At 41.9% G+C, this 17,799-nt stretch overlaps 1 protein-coding gene across 1 annotated transcript in view; it reads left to right on the top strand.

Moving 5' to 3' along the window:
• The window catches only part of AMPH (amphiphysin), a 299,364-nt gene that overhangs the window by 140,782 nt on the left and 140,783 nt on the right, over positions 1-17,799 (top strand). The window contains exon 4 of the mRNA XM_064575587.1: positions 17,620-17,714. Within this exon, the coding sequence (XP_064431657.1) occupies positions 17,620-17,714 (95 nt within the window). The remainder of the gene's footprint in view (positions 1-17,619; positions 17,715-17,799) is intronic.

Here is a 17,799-nt window from a genome sequence, read left to right as displayed (position 1 = left end):
TTCTCTTCTAATGTGTGGCGTAGGCATCGTTTGTTGCTTTTTCTCCAGTTCTTTAAAGTGTAGAATTAGTTGGTGAATTCGGGATTTTCCTTTTTTTTTTTTTTTGAGTGAGATTTGGATGGCTATGTATTTCCCCCTTAGGACAGCCTTTGCTATATCCCATAGGTTTTGGACCGATGTGTTTTCATTCTCATTGGTTTCCATGAATTATTTAAGTTGTTCTTTTTTTTTTTAATTCTTTTTTTTTCTTTTTTTATTCTTATGTTAATCCCCATACATTACATCATTAGTTTTAGATGTAGTGTTCCATGATTCATTGTTTGTGCATAACACCCAGTGCTCCATACAGAATGTGCCCTCCTCAATACCCATCATCAGGCTAACCCATCTTACCACCCCCCTCCCCTCTAGAATCCTCAGCTTGTTTTTCAGAGTCCATCGTCTCTCATGGTTCGTCTACCCCTCCGATCTCCCACCCTTCATTCTTCCCCTCCTGCTACCTCCTTCTTCTTCTTTTTTTTTTCTTTTTTTTTTTCTTTATGCCTCTTTCATTTTATTTTATTTTATTTTATTTTTTTACTTTTTTTTTTATTCTTTTGTTAATCCCCATACATTACATCATTAGTTTTAGATGAACTGTTCCATGATTCATTGTTTGTGCACAACACCCAGTGCTCCATGCAGAACGTGCCCTCCTCAATACCCACCACCAGGCTAACCCATCCTCCCACCCTCCTCCCCTCTAGAACCCTGTTTGTTTTTCAGAGTCCATCGTCTCTCATGGTTCGTCCACCCCTACGATTTACCCCCCCTCATTCTTCCCCTCCCGCTACCTTCTTCTTCTTCTTCTTCTTCTTTTTTTTTCTTAACATATATTACATTATTTGTTTCAGAGGTACAGATCTGAGATTCAACAGTCCTGCACAATTCACAGTGCTTACCAGAGCACACACCCTCCCCAGTGTCCATCACCCAGTCATCCCATCCCTCCCACCCCACCCCCCACTCCAACAACCCTCAGTTTGATTCCTGCGATTAAGAATTCCTCATATCAGTGAGATCATATGATACATGTCTTTCTCTTTTTGACTTATTTCACTCAACATAATACCCTCCAGTTCCATCCAAGTCGTTGCAAATGGCAAGATCTCATTCCTTTTGATGGCTGCATAATATTCCATTGTATATATATACCACATCTTCTTTATCCATTCATCTGTTGATGGACATCTTGGCTCTTTCCACAGCTTGGCTATTGTGGACATTGCTGCTATAAACATCGGGGTACACGTACCCCTTCGGATCCCTACTTTTGTATCTTTGGGGTAAATACCCAGTAGTGCAATTGCTGGATCATATGGTAGCTCTATTTTCAACTTTTTGAGGAACCTCCATACAGTTTTCCAGAGTGGCTGCACCAGCTTGCATTCCCACCAACAGTGTAGGAGGGTTCCCCTTTCTCCGCATCCCTGCCAACATCTGTCATTTCCTGACTTGTTAATTTTAGCCATTCTGACTGGTGTGAGGTGGTATCTCATTGAGGTTTTGATTTGGATTTCCCTGATGCCGAGCGTTATTGAGCACTTTTTCATGTGTCTGTTGGCCATTTGGATGTCTTCTTTGGAAAAATGTCTGTTCATGTCTTCTGCCCATTTCTTGATTGGATTCTTTGTTCTTTGGGTGTTGAGTTTGATGAGTTCTTTATAGATTTTGGATACTAGCCCTTTATCTGATATGTCATTTGCAAATATCTTCTCCCATTCTGTCGGTTGTCTTTTGGTTTTGTTGACTGTTTCCTTTGCTTTGCAAAAGCTTTTTATCTTGATGAAGTCCCAATAGTTCATTTTTGCCCTTGCTTCCCTTGCCTTTGGCCATGTTTCTAGGAAGAAGTTGCTTCGGCTGAGGTCAAAGAGGTTGCTGCCTGTGTTCTCCTTTAGGATTTTGATGGACTCCTGTCTCACATTGAGGTCTTTCAACCACTTGGAGTCTATTTTTGTGTGTGGTGTAAGGAAATGGTCCAGTTTCATTCTTCTGCATGTGGCTATCCAATTTTCCCAACACCATTTGTTGAAGAGACTGTCTTTTTTCCATTGGACATTCTTTCCTGCTTTGTCAAAGATGAGTTGACCATAGAGTTGAGGGTCCATTTCTGGGCTCTCTATTCTGTTCCACTGATCTATGTGTCTGTTTTTGTGCCAGTACCATGCCGTCTTGATGATGACAGCTTTGTAATAGAGCTTGAAGTCCGGAATTGTGATGCCGCCGGCTTTGCTTTTCTTTTTCAATATTCCTCTGGCTATGCGGGGTCTTTTCTGGTTCCATACAAATTTTAGGATTATTTGTTCCATTTCTTTGAAAAAAGTGGATGGTATTTTGATGGGGATTGCATTGAATGTGTAGATTGCTCTAGGTAGCATTGACATCTTCACAATATTTGTTCTTCCAATCCATGAGCATGGAACGTTTTTCCATTTCTTTGTGTCTTCCTCAATTTCTTTCATGAGTATTTTATTGTTTTCTGAGTATAGATCCTTTGTCTCTTTGGTTAGATTTATTCCTAGGTATCTTATGGTTTTGGGTGCAATTGTAAATGGGATGGACTCCTTAATTTCTCTTTCTTCTGTCTTGTTGTTGGTGTATAGGAAAGCCACTGACTTCTGTGCATTGATTTTATATCCTGCCACTTTACTGAATTCCCGTATGAGTTCTAGCAGTTTTGCGGTGGAGTCTTTTGGGTTTTCCACATAAAGTATCATATCATCTGCAAAGAGTGAGAGTTTGACTTCTTCTTTGCCAATTCGGATGCCTTTGATTTCTTTTTGTTGTCTGATTGCTGTGGCTAGGACTTCCAATACTATGTTGAATAGCAGTGGTGATAGTGGACATCCCTGCCGCGTTCCTGACCTTAGGGGGAAAGCTCTCAGTTTTTCCCCATTGAGAATGATATTTGCTGTAGGTTTTTCATAGATGGCTTTTATGATATTGAGGTATGTACCCTCTATCCCTATACTCTGAAGAGTTTTGATCAAGAAAGGATGCTGTACTTTGTCAAAAGCTTTTTCTGCATCTATTGAGAGGATCATATGATTCTTGTTCTTTCTTTTGTTAATGTATTGTATCACATTGATTGATTTGCAGATGTTGAACCAACCTTGCAGCCCAGGGATAAATCCCACTTGGTCATGGTGAATAATCCTTTTAATATACTGTTGGATCCTATTGGCTAGTATTTTGGTGAGAATTTTTGCATCCATGTTCATCAGGGATATTGGTCTGTAATTCTCCTTTTTGATGGGGTCTTTGTCTGGTTTTGGGATCAAGGTAATGCTGGCCTCATAAAATGAGTTTGGAAGTTTTCCTTCCGTTTCTGTTTTTTGGAACAGTTTCAGAAGAATAGGTATTAATTCTTCTTGAAATGTTTGGTAGAATTCCCCTGGGAAGCCATCTGGCCCTGGGCTTTTGTTTTTTGGGAGATTTTTGATGACTGCTTCAATTTCCTTCGTGGTTATAGGTCTGTTCAGGTTTTCTATTTCATCCTGGTTCAGTTTTGGTAGTTGATACATCTCTAGGAATGCATCCATCTCTTCCAGGTTATCTAATTTGCTGGCATAGAGTTGCTCATAATATGTTCTTATAATTGTTTGTATTTCTTTGGTGTTGGTTGTGATCTCTCCTCTTTCATTCATGATTTTGTTGATTTGGGTCATTTCTCTTCTCTTTTTGATCAGTCTGGCCAGGGGTTTATCAATCTTGTTAATTCATTCAAAGAACCAGCTCCTAGTTTCGTTGATCTGTTCTGCTGTTCTTTTAGTTTCTATTTCATTGATTTCTGCTCTGATCTTTATGATTTCTCTTCTCCTGCTGAGTTTAGGCTTTATTTGCTGTTCTTTCTCCAACTCCTTTAGGTGTAGGGTTAGGTTGTGTACTTGAGACCTTTCTTGTTTCTTGAGAAAGGCTTGTATTGCTATATACTTTCCTCTTAGGACTGCCTTTGCTGCATCCCAAAGATTTTGCACAGTTGTGTTTTCATTTTCATTGCTTTCCATGTATTTTTTTAATTCTTCTTTAATTTCCTGGTTGACCCATTCATTCTTCAGTAGGATGCTCCTTAGCCTCCATGTATTTGAGTTCTTTCTGACTTTCCTCTTGTGATTGAGTTCTAGTTTCAAAGCATTGTGGTCTGAAAATAGGCAGGGAATGATCCCAATCTTTTGGTACCGGTTGAGACCTGATTTATGACCTAGGATGTGATCTATTCTGGAGAATGTTCCATGGGCACTAGAGAAGAATGTGTATTCCGTTGCTTTGGGGTGGAATGTTCTGAATATGTCTGTGAAGTCCATTTGGTCCAGTGTGTCATTTAAAGTCTTTATTTCCTTGTTGATCTTTTGCTTAGACGATCTGTCCATTTCAGTGAGGGGGATGTTAAAGTCCCCCACTATTATTGTATTGTTGTCGATGTGTTTCTTTGCTTTTGTTATTAATTGCCTTATATAATTGGCTGCTCCCATGTTAGGGGCATATATATTTATAATTGTTAGATCTTCTTGTTGGATAAATCCTTTAAGTAGGATATAGTGTCCTTCCTCATCTCTTATTACAGTCTTTGGTTTAAAATCTACTTTGTCTGATATAAGGATTGCCACCCCAGCTTTCTTTTGGTGTCCATTAGCATGGTAAATGGTTTTCCACCCCCTCACTTTCAATCTGGGGGTGTCTTTGGTTCTAAAATGAGTCTCTTGCAGACAGCATATCGATGGGTCTTGTTTTTTAATCCAGTCTGATAGCCTGTGTCTTTTGATTGGGGCGTTTAGCCCATTTACATTCAGGGTAACTATTGAAAGATAGGAATTTAGTGCCATTGTATTGCCTGTAAGGTGACTGTTACCATATATTGTCTGTGTTCCTTTCTGGTCTATGTTGCTTTTAGGGTCTCTCTTTGCTTAGAGGACCCCTTTCAAGATTTCCTGTAGGGCTGGTTTTGTGTTTGCAAATTCCTTTAGTATTTGTTTGTCCTGGAAGCTTTTTATCTCTCCTTCAATTTTCAATGACAGCCTAGCTGGATAGAGTATTCTTGGCTGCATATTTTTCTCATTTAGTGCTCTGAATATATCCTGCCAGTCCTTTCTGTCCTGCCAGGTCTCTGTGGATAGGTCTGTTGCCAATCTAATGTTTCTGCCATTGTAGGTTACATATCTCTTCTCCCGAGCTGCTTTCAGGATTTTCTCTTTGTCTATGAGACTCGTAAGTTTTACTATTAGATGTCGGGGAGTTGACCTATTTTTATTGATTTTGAGAGGGGTTCTCTGTGCTTCTTGGATTTTCATGCCTGTTTCTTTCCCCAAATTAGGGAAGTTCTCTGCTATAATTTGCTCCATTATACCTTCTGGCCCTCTCTCTCTTTCTTCTTCTTCTGGGATCCCAATTATTCTAATGTTGTTTCGTCTTATGGTATCGCTTATCTCTCGAATTCTGCCCTCATGATCCAGTAGTTGTTTATCTCTCTTTTTCTCAGCTTCTTTATTTTCCATCATTTCATCTTCTATATTACTGATTCTCTCTTCTGCCTCATTTATGCTAGCAGTTAGCACCCCCATTTTTGATTGCACCTCATTAATAGCCTTTTTGATTTCTACTTGGTTGGATTTTAGCTCTTTTACTTCTCCAGAAAGGGTTTCTCTAATAACTTCCATATTTTTTTCAAGCCCAGCTAGTATCTTTAAAGTGATGATTCTGAACTCTAGATCTGACATCGTACTAACGTCCGTATTGAGTAGGTCCCTGGCAGTCGGTACTACCTCTTGTTCTTTTTGTTGAGGTGATTTTTTCCGTCTTGTCATTTTTTGCAGAGGAGAATAGATTATTGAGAGAACAAAATGCTAGCAGAGTAACCACGTCCCCAGAAAATATGCTCTAAACAAATCAGAAAAGACCTGAAGCAGTGGGATAAGAAAGGGAAAGAGAGAAAAAAGAAAAAAAAAAAGATAAAAACAAAAATAAACAAAACAAAACAACAACAGCAAAAGGAAAACCAGAATGTGATCAAATATGATCTATATGGTATATAGGTCAGTACCACACACTAGATTTGGGGTGTATTTTGGTCTTTTTGAAGAAAGTGCCTCCCAAATTTTTAAAGAAAGAAAAACTTATATATGTACAAAAATAAGGGTTGATATGATGAAGGGATGGAATATGACTGTAAAAATGGAAATTATAAAAAATGTTATAAAAGGAATTGATAAGAAGTTGTTTGAAAAAAGAAAGAAGAGGATTTCAAAAAAGAAAAAAGAAAAAGAAAAAAAAAGGGAGAGGATGTGATCAGGCAGGGGAATAGAAAGCACCATATACTAGAGATTTAGGGTATACTTTAATCTGTTAGAAGAAACTATCTCAAAATTTTAAAGAGAGAACAACTTATATATATAAGCCAAAAATATGGGTAACTACTATGAAGGGATAGAATATGACTCTAAAAATGAAAAATAAAAACTTTTTTTTTTTAAAGGGATTGATAAGATGTTGGTTGAAAAAGGGAAAAAGAAAAATTCAAAAAGAAATAATAAGACAAAAAGACAGTTAAAAAAAATTAACTTTAAAAGACTAAAGAATCATGGTAAAAAAGCCATGAATTCTATGTGCAGTAGTCCCCTAGCACTGGAGTTCTGCGGTTCTCATTGATCGGTAAACTTGGTCTTGGCTGGCTGTTCTCGCTGATCTTCTGGGGAGGGGCCTGTTGCCGTGGTTTCCAAATGTCTCTGCCGGAGGCGGAAGTGCCCCGCCCTTGCCCCCTCCCGGCTAAGTAATCTGCTCGGGTTTGCTCTCCGGGGCTTTTGTTCCCTGCGAGCTTCCCGTACAGCTTTGGAGGCGGAGAGTGAAAATGGCGGCCTCCCAATCTCTGCCCCAGAGGAGCCGAGAACTCGGGGCCCCGCTCCTCAGTGAGCCCCCAGAGAAAAGCCGTCAGTCACTCCCGTCTCCCCGGGGCTCCGGCCGCACTCCGTGCTCGCCCGCCCTGCGACCGCGTGCCTCTATCTCTGGCACCGGACCCCGGGTGGAGTCTCCAAACCCAGCAGATCCCCGCAGTGCGCTCCCGCGCGGCTCCTCCCAGGGGAGGAAGGTGAGTCTCCCCGGATCTGCCGCTTGTTGGGTCCCTGCTGGAGGAGCAGGGGCCCGACTGTGCCGCGGATCACGGTGTATGGCAACCCCGAGCTGAGAGCCCGCGCCTGGGCTCCGCCTCTGCAGCCGGCTTCCCTGCTCCGATACCTGGGAGCTCTGCCGCACTCAGGCACCCCTGGTCTTTCTGCGACCCCAAGGGTCCTGAGACCACACTGTCCCGGAGGGATCCACCCCCCGCTTAGCCACCAGAGTGACGTCCCTCAGTGGAGCAGACTTTTAAAAGTTCCGATTTTGTGCTCCCCGGTTCTATCACTTGCCAGAAGCGGCCGACGGGGGCCACTCCCCCGCCGTCTATCCTCCCGAATATCGCCTCGGATTCACTTCTCCGCACGTCCTACCTTCCAGAAAGTGGTCGCTTTTCTGATGAGAGTGTTGTTGCTATTCTTTCCTTCGATCTCCTGTTGAGTTTGTAGGTGTTCAGAATGGTTTGATCCCTATCCAGCTGAATTCCTGAGAGGAGACGAAATCCAGGTCTCCTACTCCTTCACCATCTTGCTCCGCCTCCTAAGTTGTTCTTTGATTTCCTGGTTGACCCAGACATTCTTGAGCAGAGTGGTCTTTAGCTTCCAAGTGTTTGAATTTCTTCCAAATTTTTCTTGTGATTGAGTTCCAGTTTTAAAGCATTATGGTCTAAGAATATGCAGGGAATAATCTCAATCTTTTGGTATCAGTTGAGACCTGATTTGTGACCCAGTATGTGGTCTATTCTGGAGAAAGTTCCATGTGTGCTCGAGAAGAATGAGTATTCTGTTGTTTTAGGGTGGAATGTTCTGTATATATCTATGAGGTCCATTTGGTCCAGTGTATCATTCAAAGCTCTTGTTTCTTTGTTGATTTTCTGCTTAGATGATCTGTCCATTGCTGAGAGTGGAGTATTGAGGTCTCCTACAATTAACGTACCGTTATCAATATGACTGTTCATTTTGGTTAACAGTTGGCTTATGTAGATGGCTGCTTCCATGTTGGGGGTGTAGATATTTACAATTGTTAGATCTTCTTGTTGGATAGACCCTTTAAGAATGATATAGTGTCCTTCTGTGTCTCTAATTACAGACTTTAGTTTAAAATCTAATTTGTCTGATACAAGAATTACTACCCCAGCTTTCTTTTGGGGTCCACTGGCATGGAAGATGGATCTCCATCCCTTCACTTTCAGTCTGGATGTACCTTTAGGTTCAAAATGAGTCTCTTGTAGACAGTATATGGATGGGTCCTGTCTTTTTATCCAATCTGCAACCCTGTGCCGTTTTATGGGAGCATTTAGGCCGTTTATGTTGAGAGTGATTATTGAAAGATATGAATTAATTGTCATCATGTTGCCTGTGAAGACCTTGTTTTTATAGATTGTCCCTGTAAATTTCTTTTCTATATAACTTTTGGGGGTCTTTCCCCTTTTATAGAACCCCCCTTAATATTTCTTGCAGGGCTGGCTTAGTGGTCACATATTCTTTCAGTTTCTGCTGGTCTTGGAAGCTCTGCATTTCTCCATCCATTCAAAATGACAGCCTTGCTGGATAAAGTATTCTTGGCTGCATGCCTTGTCAGGCCTTTCTGGCTTGCCAGGTCTCTGTGGATAGGTTTGTCATTATTCTCATGTTCCCCCCTCTCTACTTAAGGAATTTCTTCCACCTAACTGCCCTTAAGATGTTTTCCTTGGTTCTAAGAATTGCAAGTTTTACTGTTACATGCCGGGGTGTTGGCCTGTTTTCCTTGATCTTGGGAGGCGTCCTCTCTGCCTCTAGGATGCAAATGTTTGTTTCATTTTGCAGATTAGGGAAGTTCTCAGCTACAATTTGCTCTAATATATCTTCTCTCTCTCTCCACCCCTCAGGGATTCCAATAATTCTGACATTGGAACACTTCATGGTGTCACTTATTTCTTTGATTCTGTTTTCATGGATTCTGAGTTGTTTTTCCCTGGCCTCCTCTTTTCCCTTTTTTTCTACTAGATGGTCTTCCAGGTCGCTTATTCGTTCTTCTGCCTCACTTACCCTAGCTGTTAGATTATCTAGATTAGATTGGATCTCATTGATAGCATTTTTAAATTCTGCCAATTCAGCTTTCATTTCTGCCCTTAGAGATTCTATGTTGCCATTAATTGATTTCTCCATTCTAGCTATTGTATCCACAATTGCTAGCCTGAATTCCATCTCCCGATATCATGGTTATATCTGCATCCATTTGTAAATTTGCAGCATAAGTCATAATCTCTAAGTCTTTTCTATTTTGGGGGTTTCTCCTCCTTGTCATTCTGTTGATGGGTGGTTGAGGGAATGTATAGAGTCCAAATTATTGACGAGAACCCAAGCAGATGCACCTGTTTTCTAGGGATCTTAGGGTTGCTGTCCTCTTGTTTTCCCAGCCTGTCTTCTGGGGGAGGGGCCTTCCGCACTGTTACTCAGGGAACCCTGTTTGGGCAGAGTTGCCCTGTCCCCCTGTGGTAGGGGATGGGCTCAGTGGGAGCCGGTTTTGGGGGGCTTTTTTTCTCTGGTGGCTTTCCACATTTCTTCCGAGAGAGTAGAAGAGACTGTTTCCAACCCTCTGCCTCAGAGCAGAGAGTTTGCAGACTGTTCTTCAGTGAGCTCTCCAGGCCACACTATCTCCGTTTCTGTCTGTGCTGCTATAAACTGCAGTCCTGGGTTGTGCGCCCCTCAGCAGTGCTCCCAGTTCTCGTCTCCAGGTCGGGCCCATCTCTGCCCTTTGTGCTTCTAAAACTGCCAGCCACCCCCAGTTCCCACGTGCAGCCCCACTGCTCCAGTTTCTGTCTGGGGGCTGGCCCTAAAGTCCTTTCCTCGCCACTACTGGTCTGCAAGTCTGTGCCCAGTCCCCAGCGCAGGAGGCTACCGCTCACTGGCAGTATAGGATCCCCATGGCCAGGCTCCCTCCTGCTGCCCTTTATCCTCCGATATCTGCCCCGGGATCACAGTACCTCAAAACCAACCACCTGAGATATTCTATTTGTAGAGATCCAGATCTTCTTACATCTCAAGCTGATTTCGTGGGTGTTCAGAGTGGTCTGGTAGATATGCAGCTCAATTCTGGGACTGGTTGGAATAGGGTCTCCTACTCCTCCACCATCTTCCCCCCCCCCCCCCCTGGCCCCGCAGCAGATCCCTTTTATACTCTGCTGGTAAGACAGCTTTCCTGGAAAGCAATTTGGCAAAAGCCTCTAAATGTCTATTTTTGGGGGGAGGGGGCATCCTTTTTGATACAGTAGTACCAGTTCCAAGAACTTACTCTAGCTGTTTCATTGTGGAAGTGTGTAATTGTTTCAAAGATAGTAATAAGTAATAAAATAATAATCTTAAGAATAAAAAACATGAGTCATAATAATAAAACATTAATGAAATTGATTTTTAAACTAAATGATATTTAAGCTTGTATAGGCCAGGCATATAATTTTAATTCTTATGACAACTCTGAGGTAGGTACTCCCATCATCTTCATGTTATGGATGAAAAAGTGAGGTCCAGAGAGGTTAAATAGCTTGTTCAAGGTCATGAACTAGTAAACAGCAGTGCCAAGATATAAACTCTTGTCCACATGTCTCCTAAAGCATTGCTTTTTTATAAATTGAAGTATAGTTAACATACAGTGTTATATTGGTTTCAAGTATACAATCCAGTGATTCAACAATTCGACACATTACTCAGTGCTCATCACGATAAGTGAACTCTTAATTCCCTTCATCTGTTTTCCACATCCCCCCACCTACCTCTCCTCTGACAACCACCAGTTTGTTCTTTGTGTGTTAGAGTCTGGTGTTTTTCTCTTTTTTCCCCTTTGTTCATTTGTTTTATTTCTTAAATTCCATGTATGAGTGAAATCATATGGTATTTGTCTTTCTCTGTCTGACTTATTTCACTTAACACTCTCTAGGTCCATCCTTGTTGTGCGCTTGCTTTTTTTTTTAATAAATATTTTTTAAGATTTTATTTATTTATTCGTCAGAGAGTGAGAGAGTGAGAGAGAGCACAAGTGGGGCGGGGAGCAGTAGGCAGAAGGAGAAGCAGACTCCCCCTGAGCAGGGAGCCTGATGTGGGACTCAATCCCAGGACCCTGGGGTCACGACCTGAGCCCAAGACAGATGGTTAACCAACTGAACCACCCAGGCGTCCCTGTAGCCTTGCTTTTTTTATCCACTGTCTTATCCAGCCTTTGAACTGTATGACTGTTGGTAGGGTATTGGTTTCACAAATTTGAGTTCATCTGTACAGTGGAGTAATGATAACTTACTACTATTACTTTAGAATGAGCACTTCCTGTGTGCTGGGCTGTGTGTTAAGCATAGGCATATTACCTCTTTGTAACCACCCAACACAGTTATATGATACATGACAACCTTTGTTTACATTTGTAAAGAAGTAAGTCTCAGAGAACTTTCACAAATTCATACAGCTCATACTTCACTGTTCTAAAAAAATTAACCCTAAGTATTTATAACAGTTCAGTCAGAAACTAGAAGGCACTCTAGGTATTTCTTTTACTATTGGTTTAGGAATTGAACACAAGATGTCATATATTATTTCAAGCACAGGATTTTTTAAAAAAAGATTTAGAGAGAGAGCATGCACACGAGTGGAAGGAGGGGCAGAGGGAGAGGAAGAGAGAGAATCCTCAAGCACACTCCCCACTGAGCATGGAGCGTGATGTGGGGCTTGATCCCAGGACCCTGAGATTATGACCTGAGCCAGTCGTCTAATTGACTGAGCCGCCCAGACGCCCCCACAGGATTTTCTTTATGTTGGCTGATTTTTTTTTTTATTCAATGTTGGCTGCTTTTTTTTTTTAATGTGGATAAATTTATTGAATGAAAGAGTGAATTCAATCTCCTTCCCAAGTCTCTGTATTTTGGTCAGTTTTACATCCTTAGTAGGAAGACTTCTGTTTTAAACAAGATGGAATAATTCTTTTCCTAACTAAGGTCTAGGAGCATCCACTGAGTGAAGAGTTAGCTCCAGAGAGACACTGGTGAAGCATCAAAGCAGCCTTTAGGTGGTGTAGACTGTGTCCTGCTTCCACTGCTAATGGTCACATCCCCATAGGTAGGAGAGAGGACCTGCCAGCAACTCTTCCCCAACATGTTTTGTTAACAAAACGTCCCGTGAAAGGGACCTATGTCTAAATTACTTTGGTCAAGGCTGGTTGGAATGAATTTTCCAACAGAACATAATTACTATGGGGCCCTTAATATGTTAATATAATCTCCAGAAGCCCTATGGGTGAGTGGGCAGCATTTACCAGGTATTTGACGATGGAATACTTTTCTCAAAGTCATACCAAGAATTAGGGTTCCTTGGAGCACAGTTTGGGTTTTGGGGAACACGAGGAAAGACAAGGGGTAGGTGTTAAATAAATCATAATTTGGATTTTCAAAGGGCTTTCATGGCCAATTTTTCTGGCTTTCACAAAAAAAGAACACTAGCTAAGTAACTGTACTGTAATACAGGCAGCATTACGGAGGAAGGAGATCTGGCCCTAGAGTGATGGCCCTTGGATCTGGTCCCAGGGGCAGTGGTAGGAAGATCACCAAGGTCTCAGCTACCTGGGGTTCCTCATCCATCCAGGTGCTCTCAGAAGCCCTCCAAATCTCTACTACTAAGACTCTGGGAAATAAGGTTACTCTTTGTCTTATGATCACTGGGTGCCATTCACCTCTGTAGGTAAGTATTATTTCTGCTGATGCTTAGGCTTTGCAAGGTAGATCTTTGTTCTTGTTTATTTTAGCAGCAAATGTTGCATTGAGCCCCATTTATGGGCGCAACACTGTTCGTGGAGTGGAGATGCAGAGACAAACAAGACACAGTGCCTACTCTCATGGAGCTGGCAGCAGAGATGGGGAGAAAGTTAAACAAAAAAGCCAAAGATACATAGTAATACATACTTTAACAGAAGTGTGCATTATGTGCATCACAACAGAGGACAGGACCTCCCCCCCACCAAAGGACAGGAGACCAGGTTGGGCCTTCCAAGGAACTTATGCTTCAATGGACCTAGGAAGGGAGTGTAACTAGTTACCAGCTGATAAGATATGCTGGGGACTGTACTGCATGGAGCACTGGGTGTTATATGAAAACAATGAATCATGTATCACTACATCAAAAACTAATGATGTATTGTATGGTGACTAACATAACATAATAAAATTAAATTAAAACAAAACAAAAAAAAGATACGCTGGAGACTGAGGTTGATGTTGGAAGGACTTGCCAGGTAGAAGAAGCTACATATACAAAGGTCCAGGAGGCAGGAAGAAGCTTGGGCTCTTTAGGGAACAAGTAGATAATTGAGGGTAAGCAAGAATCTGAGATGGATGAGACGTGGAAAGGTAGGTATGCTTATGTATCATATCGTATTGGGGTTTTAGTCTGTCAGTGCAGAAGGGAGTCATTATATTACTGTAGGCAAGGGAATGAGTCACATGATCTGATTAGCATTTTAGAAAGATAGTTACTGTGGTTTTGTGGGATTCAGGCTAGAGGAGATGAAGCTGCAAGGAGACTTCTTAGAAGACTAGTCCAGGATTTAATAATGATAGTGAAAAACGCTAACATTTATTGAGCACTTTTGTGAGAGGCACTGATGTAAGCTTTTACTGTCTCATTTCATACAATTTTAACTATGGCCATGGCACGTACTATCATTGAAAAGTAGTGTACACTTTGGAAAGCTGAAGTCTGGCATGGTTAGATAATTTGCCTAAGGTCACACAGATGACATGTGTTGGAAACCAGATTTTAACAAAGGCTGATGGATTGCAAATAATAGTTTTAATTATTATGCCACAATGCCTTCTAAGAAGTTTTTCATAATGGTGGCTGACATTTGAATGTTAACTTTATAGAAGTACTTTGCTCAACCGTTTACATTATTTCATCTAATCCAAATGACAGATGATGGATATGCAGTTGAGGGCTGTGGCAGTGGGCATGGAAGCAAGGGGCTTCAGGCAGGACTGGTGTGCCTTGGGGACATACTCACTTTGGGAGGATGAATCTAGTTTTCTAACTGGGACTACCGGGTGACATTCATGAGGATTGGGAAGAGGAGTAGGAAGAGGTTTTGTCAGGAATTTCTGAGTTGGTTTTGGGCACGTGAAGCGTGAGGAACCAGAAGCACATCCACATGGAGATGTCCAGTAGGGATTTGGAATCAGGAGTCACTGGCGTGGGGGTGGACGTGGAGGCCAGACACCAGGATAATGAACACACAAGAATTCCTCTCCATGGAGCGTGGCCCAGATGGTGGCATCAGTACTTATTAGTTGTATGTGCTTGTTATGTGTGAGCATGACCCAGCGGGAGGGTTGACTGTCTTTGAGCCATCTCACACTCTGCCTACCCGCCCCAACTCTTGCTCCTGTATTTGCTCTCCTGAAATCTCTAGGAGAAAGACTTCCCATCCTGCTCTCCTCTGAGCCAACTGCTGGCTTCTTAAACGGCTCTCCTAAATAATGGGCAGAGCTGCCAGATACTTACAGTATTGTAGATACTCTTGTAATGGTTTATGGCTGCTGCTGGTTATTGTCATAACATATTTTAGCTGATGTTATTTTTAACTAAAATGTACACCCTCAGGCTGTACAAAGGGGACTCTTGTAGCAGTGTAATCTCTGCAACAAATCTTAGAGGGTGAAAATAGAAGCTTGCAAATTTGGTTGCAGAGGGAAAGAGGATGTTGCAGTAAATGCCTTGGAGAAGGTCCAAAATTTTAAAGCAAAGAAAGTGGTTCCTATCCAGTTGTAAAATAAAAATTGTATGCATGACGCCTGTCTTGCAGTTTTGGAAATCACTAATCTTTTAGGAAAATACTGGTTATAGATATTATTAAATGCCAGAGGTAGCATTTAGCATCTACTGTTCTTTGATGTTGCCAAGCTACTTTGAAGGGAACTTGGGTTTTGGCTTTTTTTTTTTCTCTCTTATGCTCTGTCAGCAGAGTAGGTTCTAAATCCCTAAAATCTTTGCCATTCTTTAGGCCCCTTAAGACCAAAGGTTGTGGGTGCCTGGGTGGCTCAGTCGTTAAGCGTCTGCCTTCGGCTCAGGTCATGATCCCAGGGTCCTGGGATCGAGTCCCACATCGGGCTCCCTGCTCGGCAAGAAGCCTGCTTCTCCCTCTCCCATTCCCCCTGCTTGTGTTACTGCTCTCGCTATCTCTCTCTGTGTCAAATAAATAAATAAAATCTTAAAAAAAAAAAAAAGACCAAAGGTTGTGTCTTGTTCACCTATGTGTCCATCCAAGTGCTTCCTATGGAATGTTCTAGAAACAATTTCTATGTCAAAATGGACTCTTTCCAAATTTTCCATCACTATTTATCCACACAGCAATTAGTGGTTATTTTTGGCTGCTAGGAGGCATATTTACTGCAACATTGTGCTTTTAGCCCCAGTGAGTAAGGTCTTATATAATTTTATTTTAAGCTTATATTCACAGTTTTATTTTTCACCACAAAGGTTATTTGTCCTACAACAACATCATTTCTTTTTCTTCCTCTTAAGACCTTAAGAACTTGTCTACACAGCTATTTATAATTTCCGTCAGACTTACGACAAAGATTTAAGAGAAACCTTCAGAAGCCTTTTTCCATCTGAGTTATGGAAGGGTGTCAACCAGTGACTGACATTCGAGGGGTACATTTCTTAGTAGAGGCTTGCTTGTCCTTGGGGAGGAGCCAGTGGAGATGCTGGAGGTCATGTTGGTCTTCCTCAGCAGCGACCACCCATACAAGAGGGAACATTCTCACTAGGGGATTCATTCAGAGTGCTAGAGGACACTTGCAGGTTTTGCATTAACTTTTGGCTGTCTCTACACCTACATGCTTTCATGTCATCATTGCTTTTGGTCACCAAGTCTTTTCAGCTGGTGTGGGCCATACAGCATGTTGGGGTATCCTTTAGTGTGCTCAGTGATTTGCTTCATGGAGAGAGGGTTGCAGGCTTTCCTACTTCATGTGTCCTGGAAACCTTCAAATTTTCAAGTGCACAGACCAAATCTGTATCTGCATCTTATCGGAGGAAGGAGAGTGGGGGTGTTCCCTGCCTAGAGAGAAACTGTACTATGAAATACCATGCTGACTTTTGTACTTACTCCTCAAGGATTTACTTCCATCACCTCACACATCTTTTATTTTGTCCTCCTCTCATAGTTGAAACCAGAACTGATGCCCTTAAATCTAACAAGCATCTAGTTGAGTCTAGATGGTTGCAGCTTTCAGTTTCATGAAAACTTTCCTTTGTGGAGTCATGGGCATTGAGTTTTATGAGATGCATTTTGCTTGTAAGGAAAATTTCATATCCCCTAGTGACAAAAGCCAAGACACCAACTGGGCCAGGTCTCAGCTTCCAGCCGGTAGGGAGGGTTTGGTGCCAGAGGGGGAGCTTCTCCAAGTCACCAGCCAAAGAATGCATTATGGACTCTTCTCAGCCCTGCACTGTCTCCACCCAGCATGCACTGTCCCCTCCATGGTTTGAAGGAGGAGCAGAGCAGAGACTGGAAAAGACTTGGTGATACTTTCCATCTCCGTGTTGCACAAGGACACTTTATATCCTTCCTGCTATTTAACAACCATAGTTTTTGCAACACGCACCAAATGTACATCTAATGGAAATTCTGACCCGCAGAGTTAAGAACTCTAAGCTTTCTGAGAGTTCTGATTTAAAACTGTATATGTTGCTTTTTTTTTTTTTTTTTTTTTAAGATTTTGTTTATTTGACAGAGAGAGACACAGCGAGAGAGGGAACACAAGCAGGGAGAGTGGGAGAGGGAGAAGCAGGCTTCCCACTGGGCAGGGAGCCCGATGCGGGGCTCGATCCCAGGACCCTGGGATCATGACCTGAGCCGAAGGCAAACACTTAACCGACTGAGCCACCCAGGCACCCCAAAAACTGTATATATAGCTTTTAATAACTTTAGAAAAAGAAAAACTTTTTCTTTCTTTTTTCTTTCGAAAACAGGCCACTTAAACTACTTCCAGCTGTTTTGCATTAGAATCCTGTTAATTTTGCTTCAGCCTACTTCTGTGGAAGGCTTTATTTCTTATATTTAAAGTCATTTAGGATTAATTTTATTTTTTGAGCTCCGTAGTCTTATGGACGAGTTATTTTGTGTATTTACGGTTCTGTACTGCATCATACGTGATGGCATACATAATAGAACACATTACTATTGTTGTTTTCAGAATAGGACACCTTGTTGATTTTTTTCAAGACTCAGTATCTGCCATTATCATGAAAATAATAGAAAATGCACAATGTAATCAGATACATTAGAGACCCTCACAGGGCAGTTGTGAATACAGATGCGAGTAACAGTCGTGACTTCACGATTTTTCCTTCAATGATTAGTGGGTAACTCAAGGTTTTTCTGTCTTAGAAAAGTAGGGGACACAGGAAGGGGTACCTCACCCATGTCTATCCAACCAGAGTTGTTTTTCTCCAATACTAGGCATGCAAGAAGCCTCGATGAAGCTCACTGAGTCACTGCATGAAGTCTACGAGCCTGACTGGTATGGGCGGGAAGATGTGAAGATGGTTGGCGAGGTAAGAGCCAGGATCACAGACCACAGGAGGCCTGGGGCACTTCTGCCAGGGTTCCAGCACATTCCGCTAAATCATGATGGGGCAC

This window comes from Mirounga angustirostris, unplaced genomic scaffold (genome assembly GCF_029215605.1).
Source record: "Mirounga angustirostris isolate CCGP_5_RB_7025 unplaced genomic scaffold, mMirAng1.0.hap1 SCAF_12, whole genome shotgun sequence".
Lineage (NCBI taxonomy): Eukaryota > Metazoa > Chordata > Mammalia > Carnivora > Phocidae > Mirounga > Mirounga angustirostris.
Note: the sequence above shows the minus strand (reverse complement) of the source record. Positions and strands in the feature narration are given on the sequence as shown.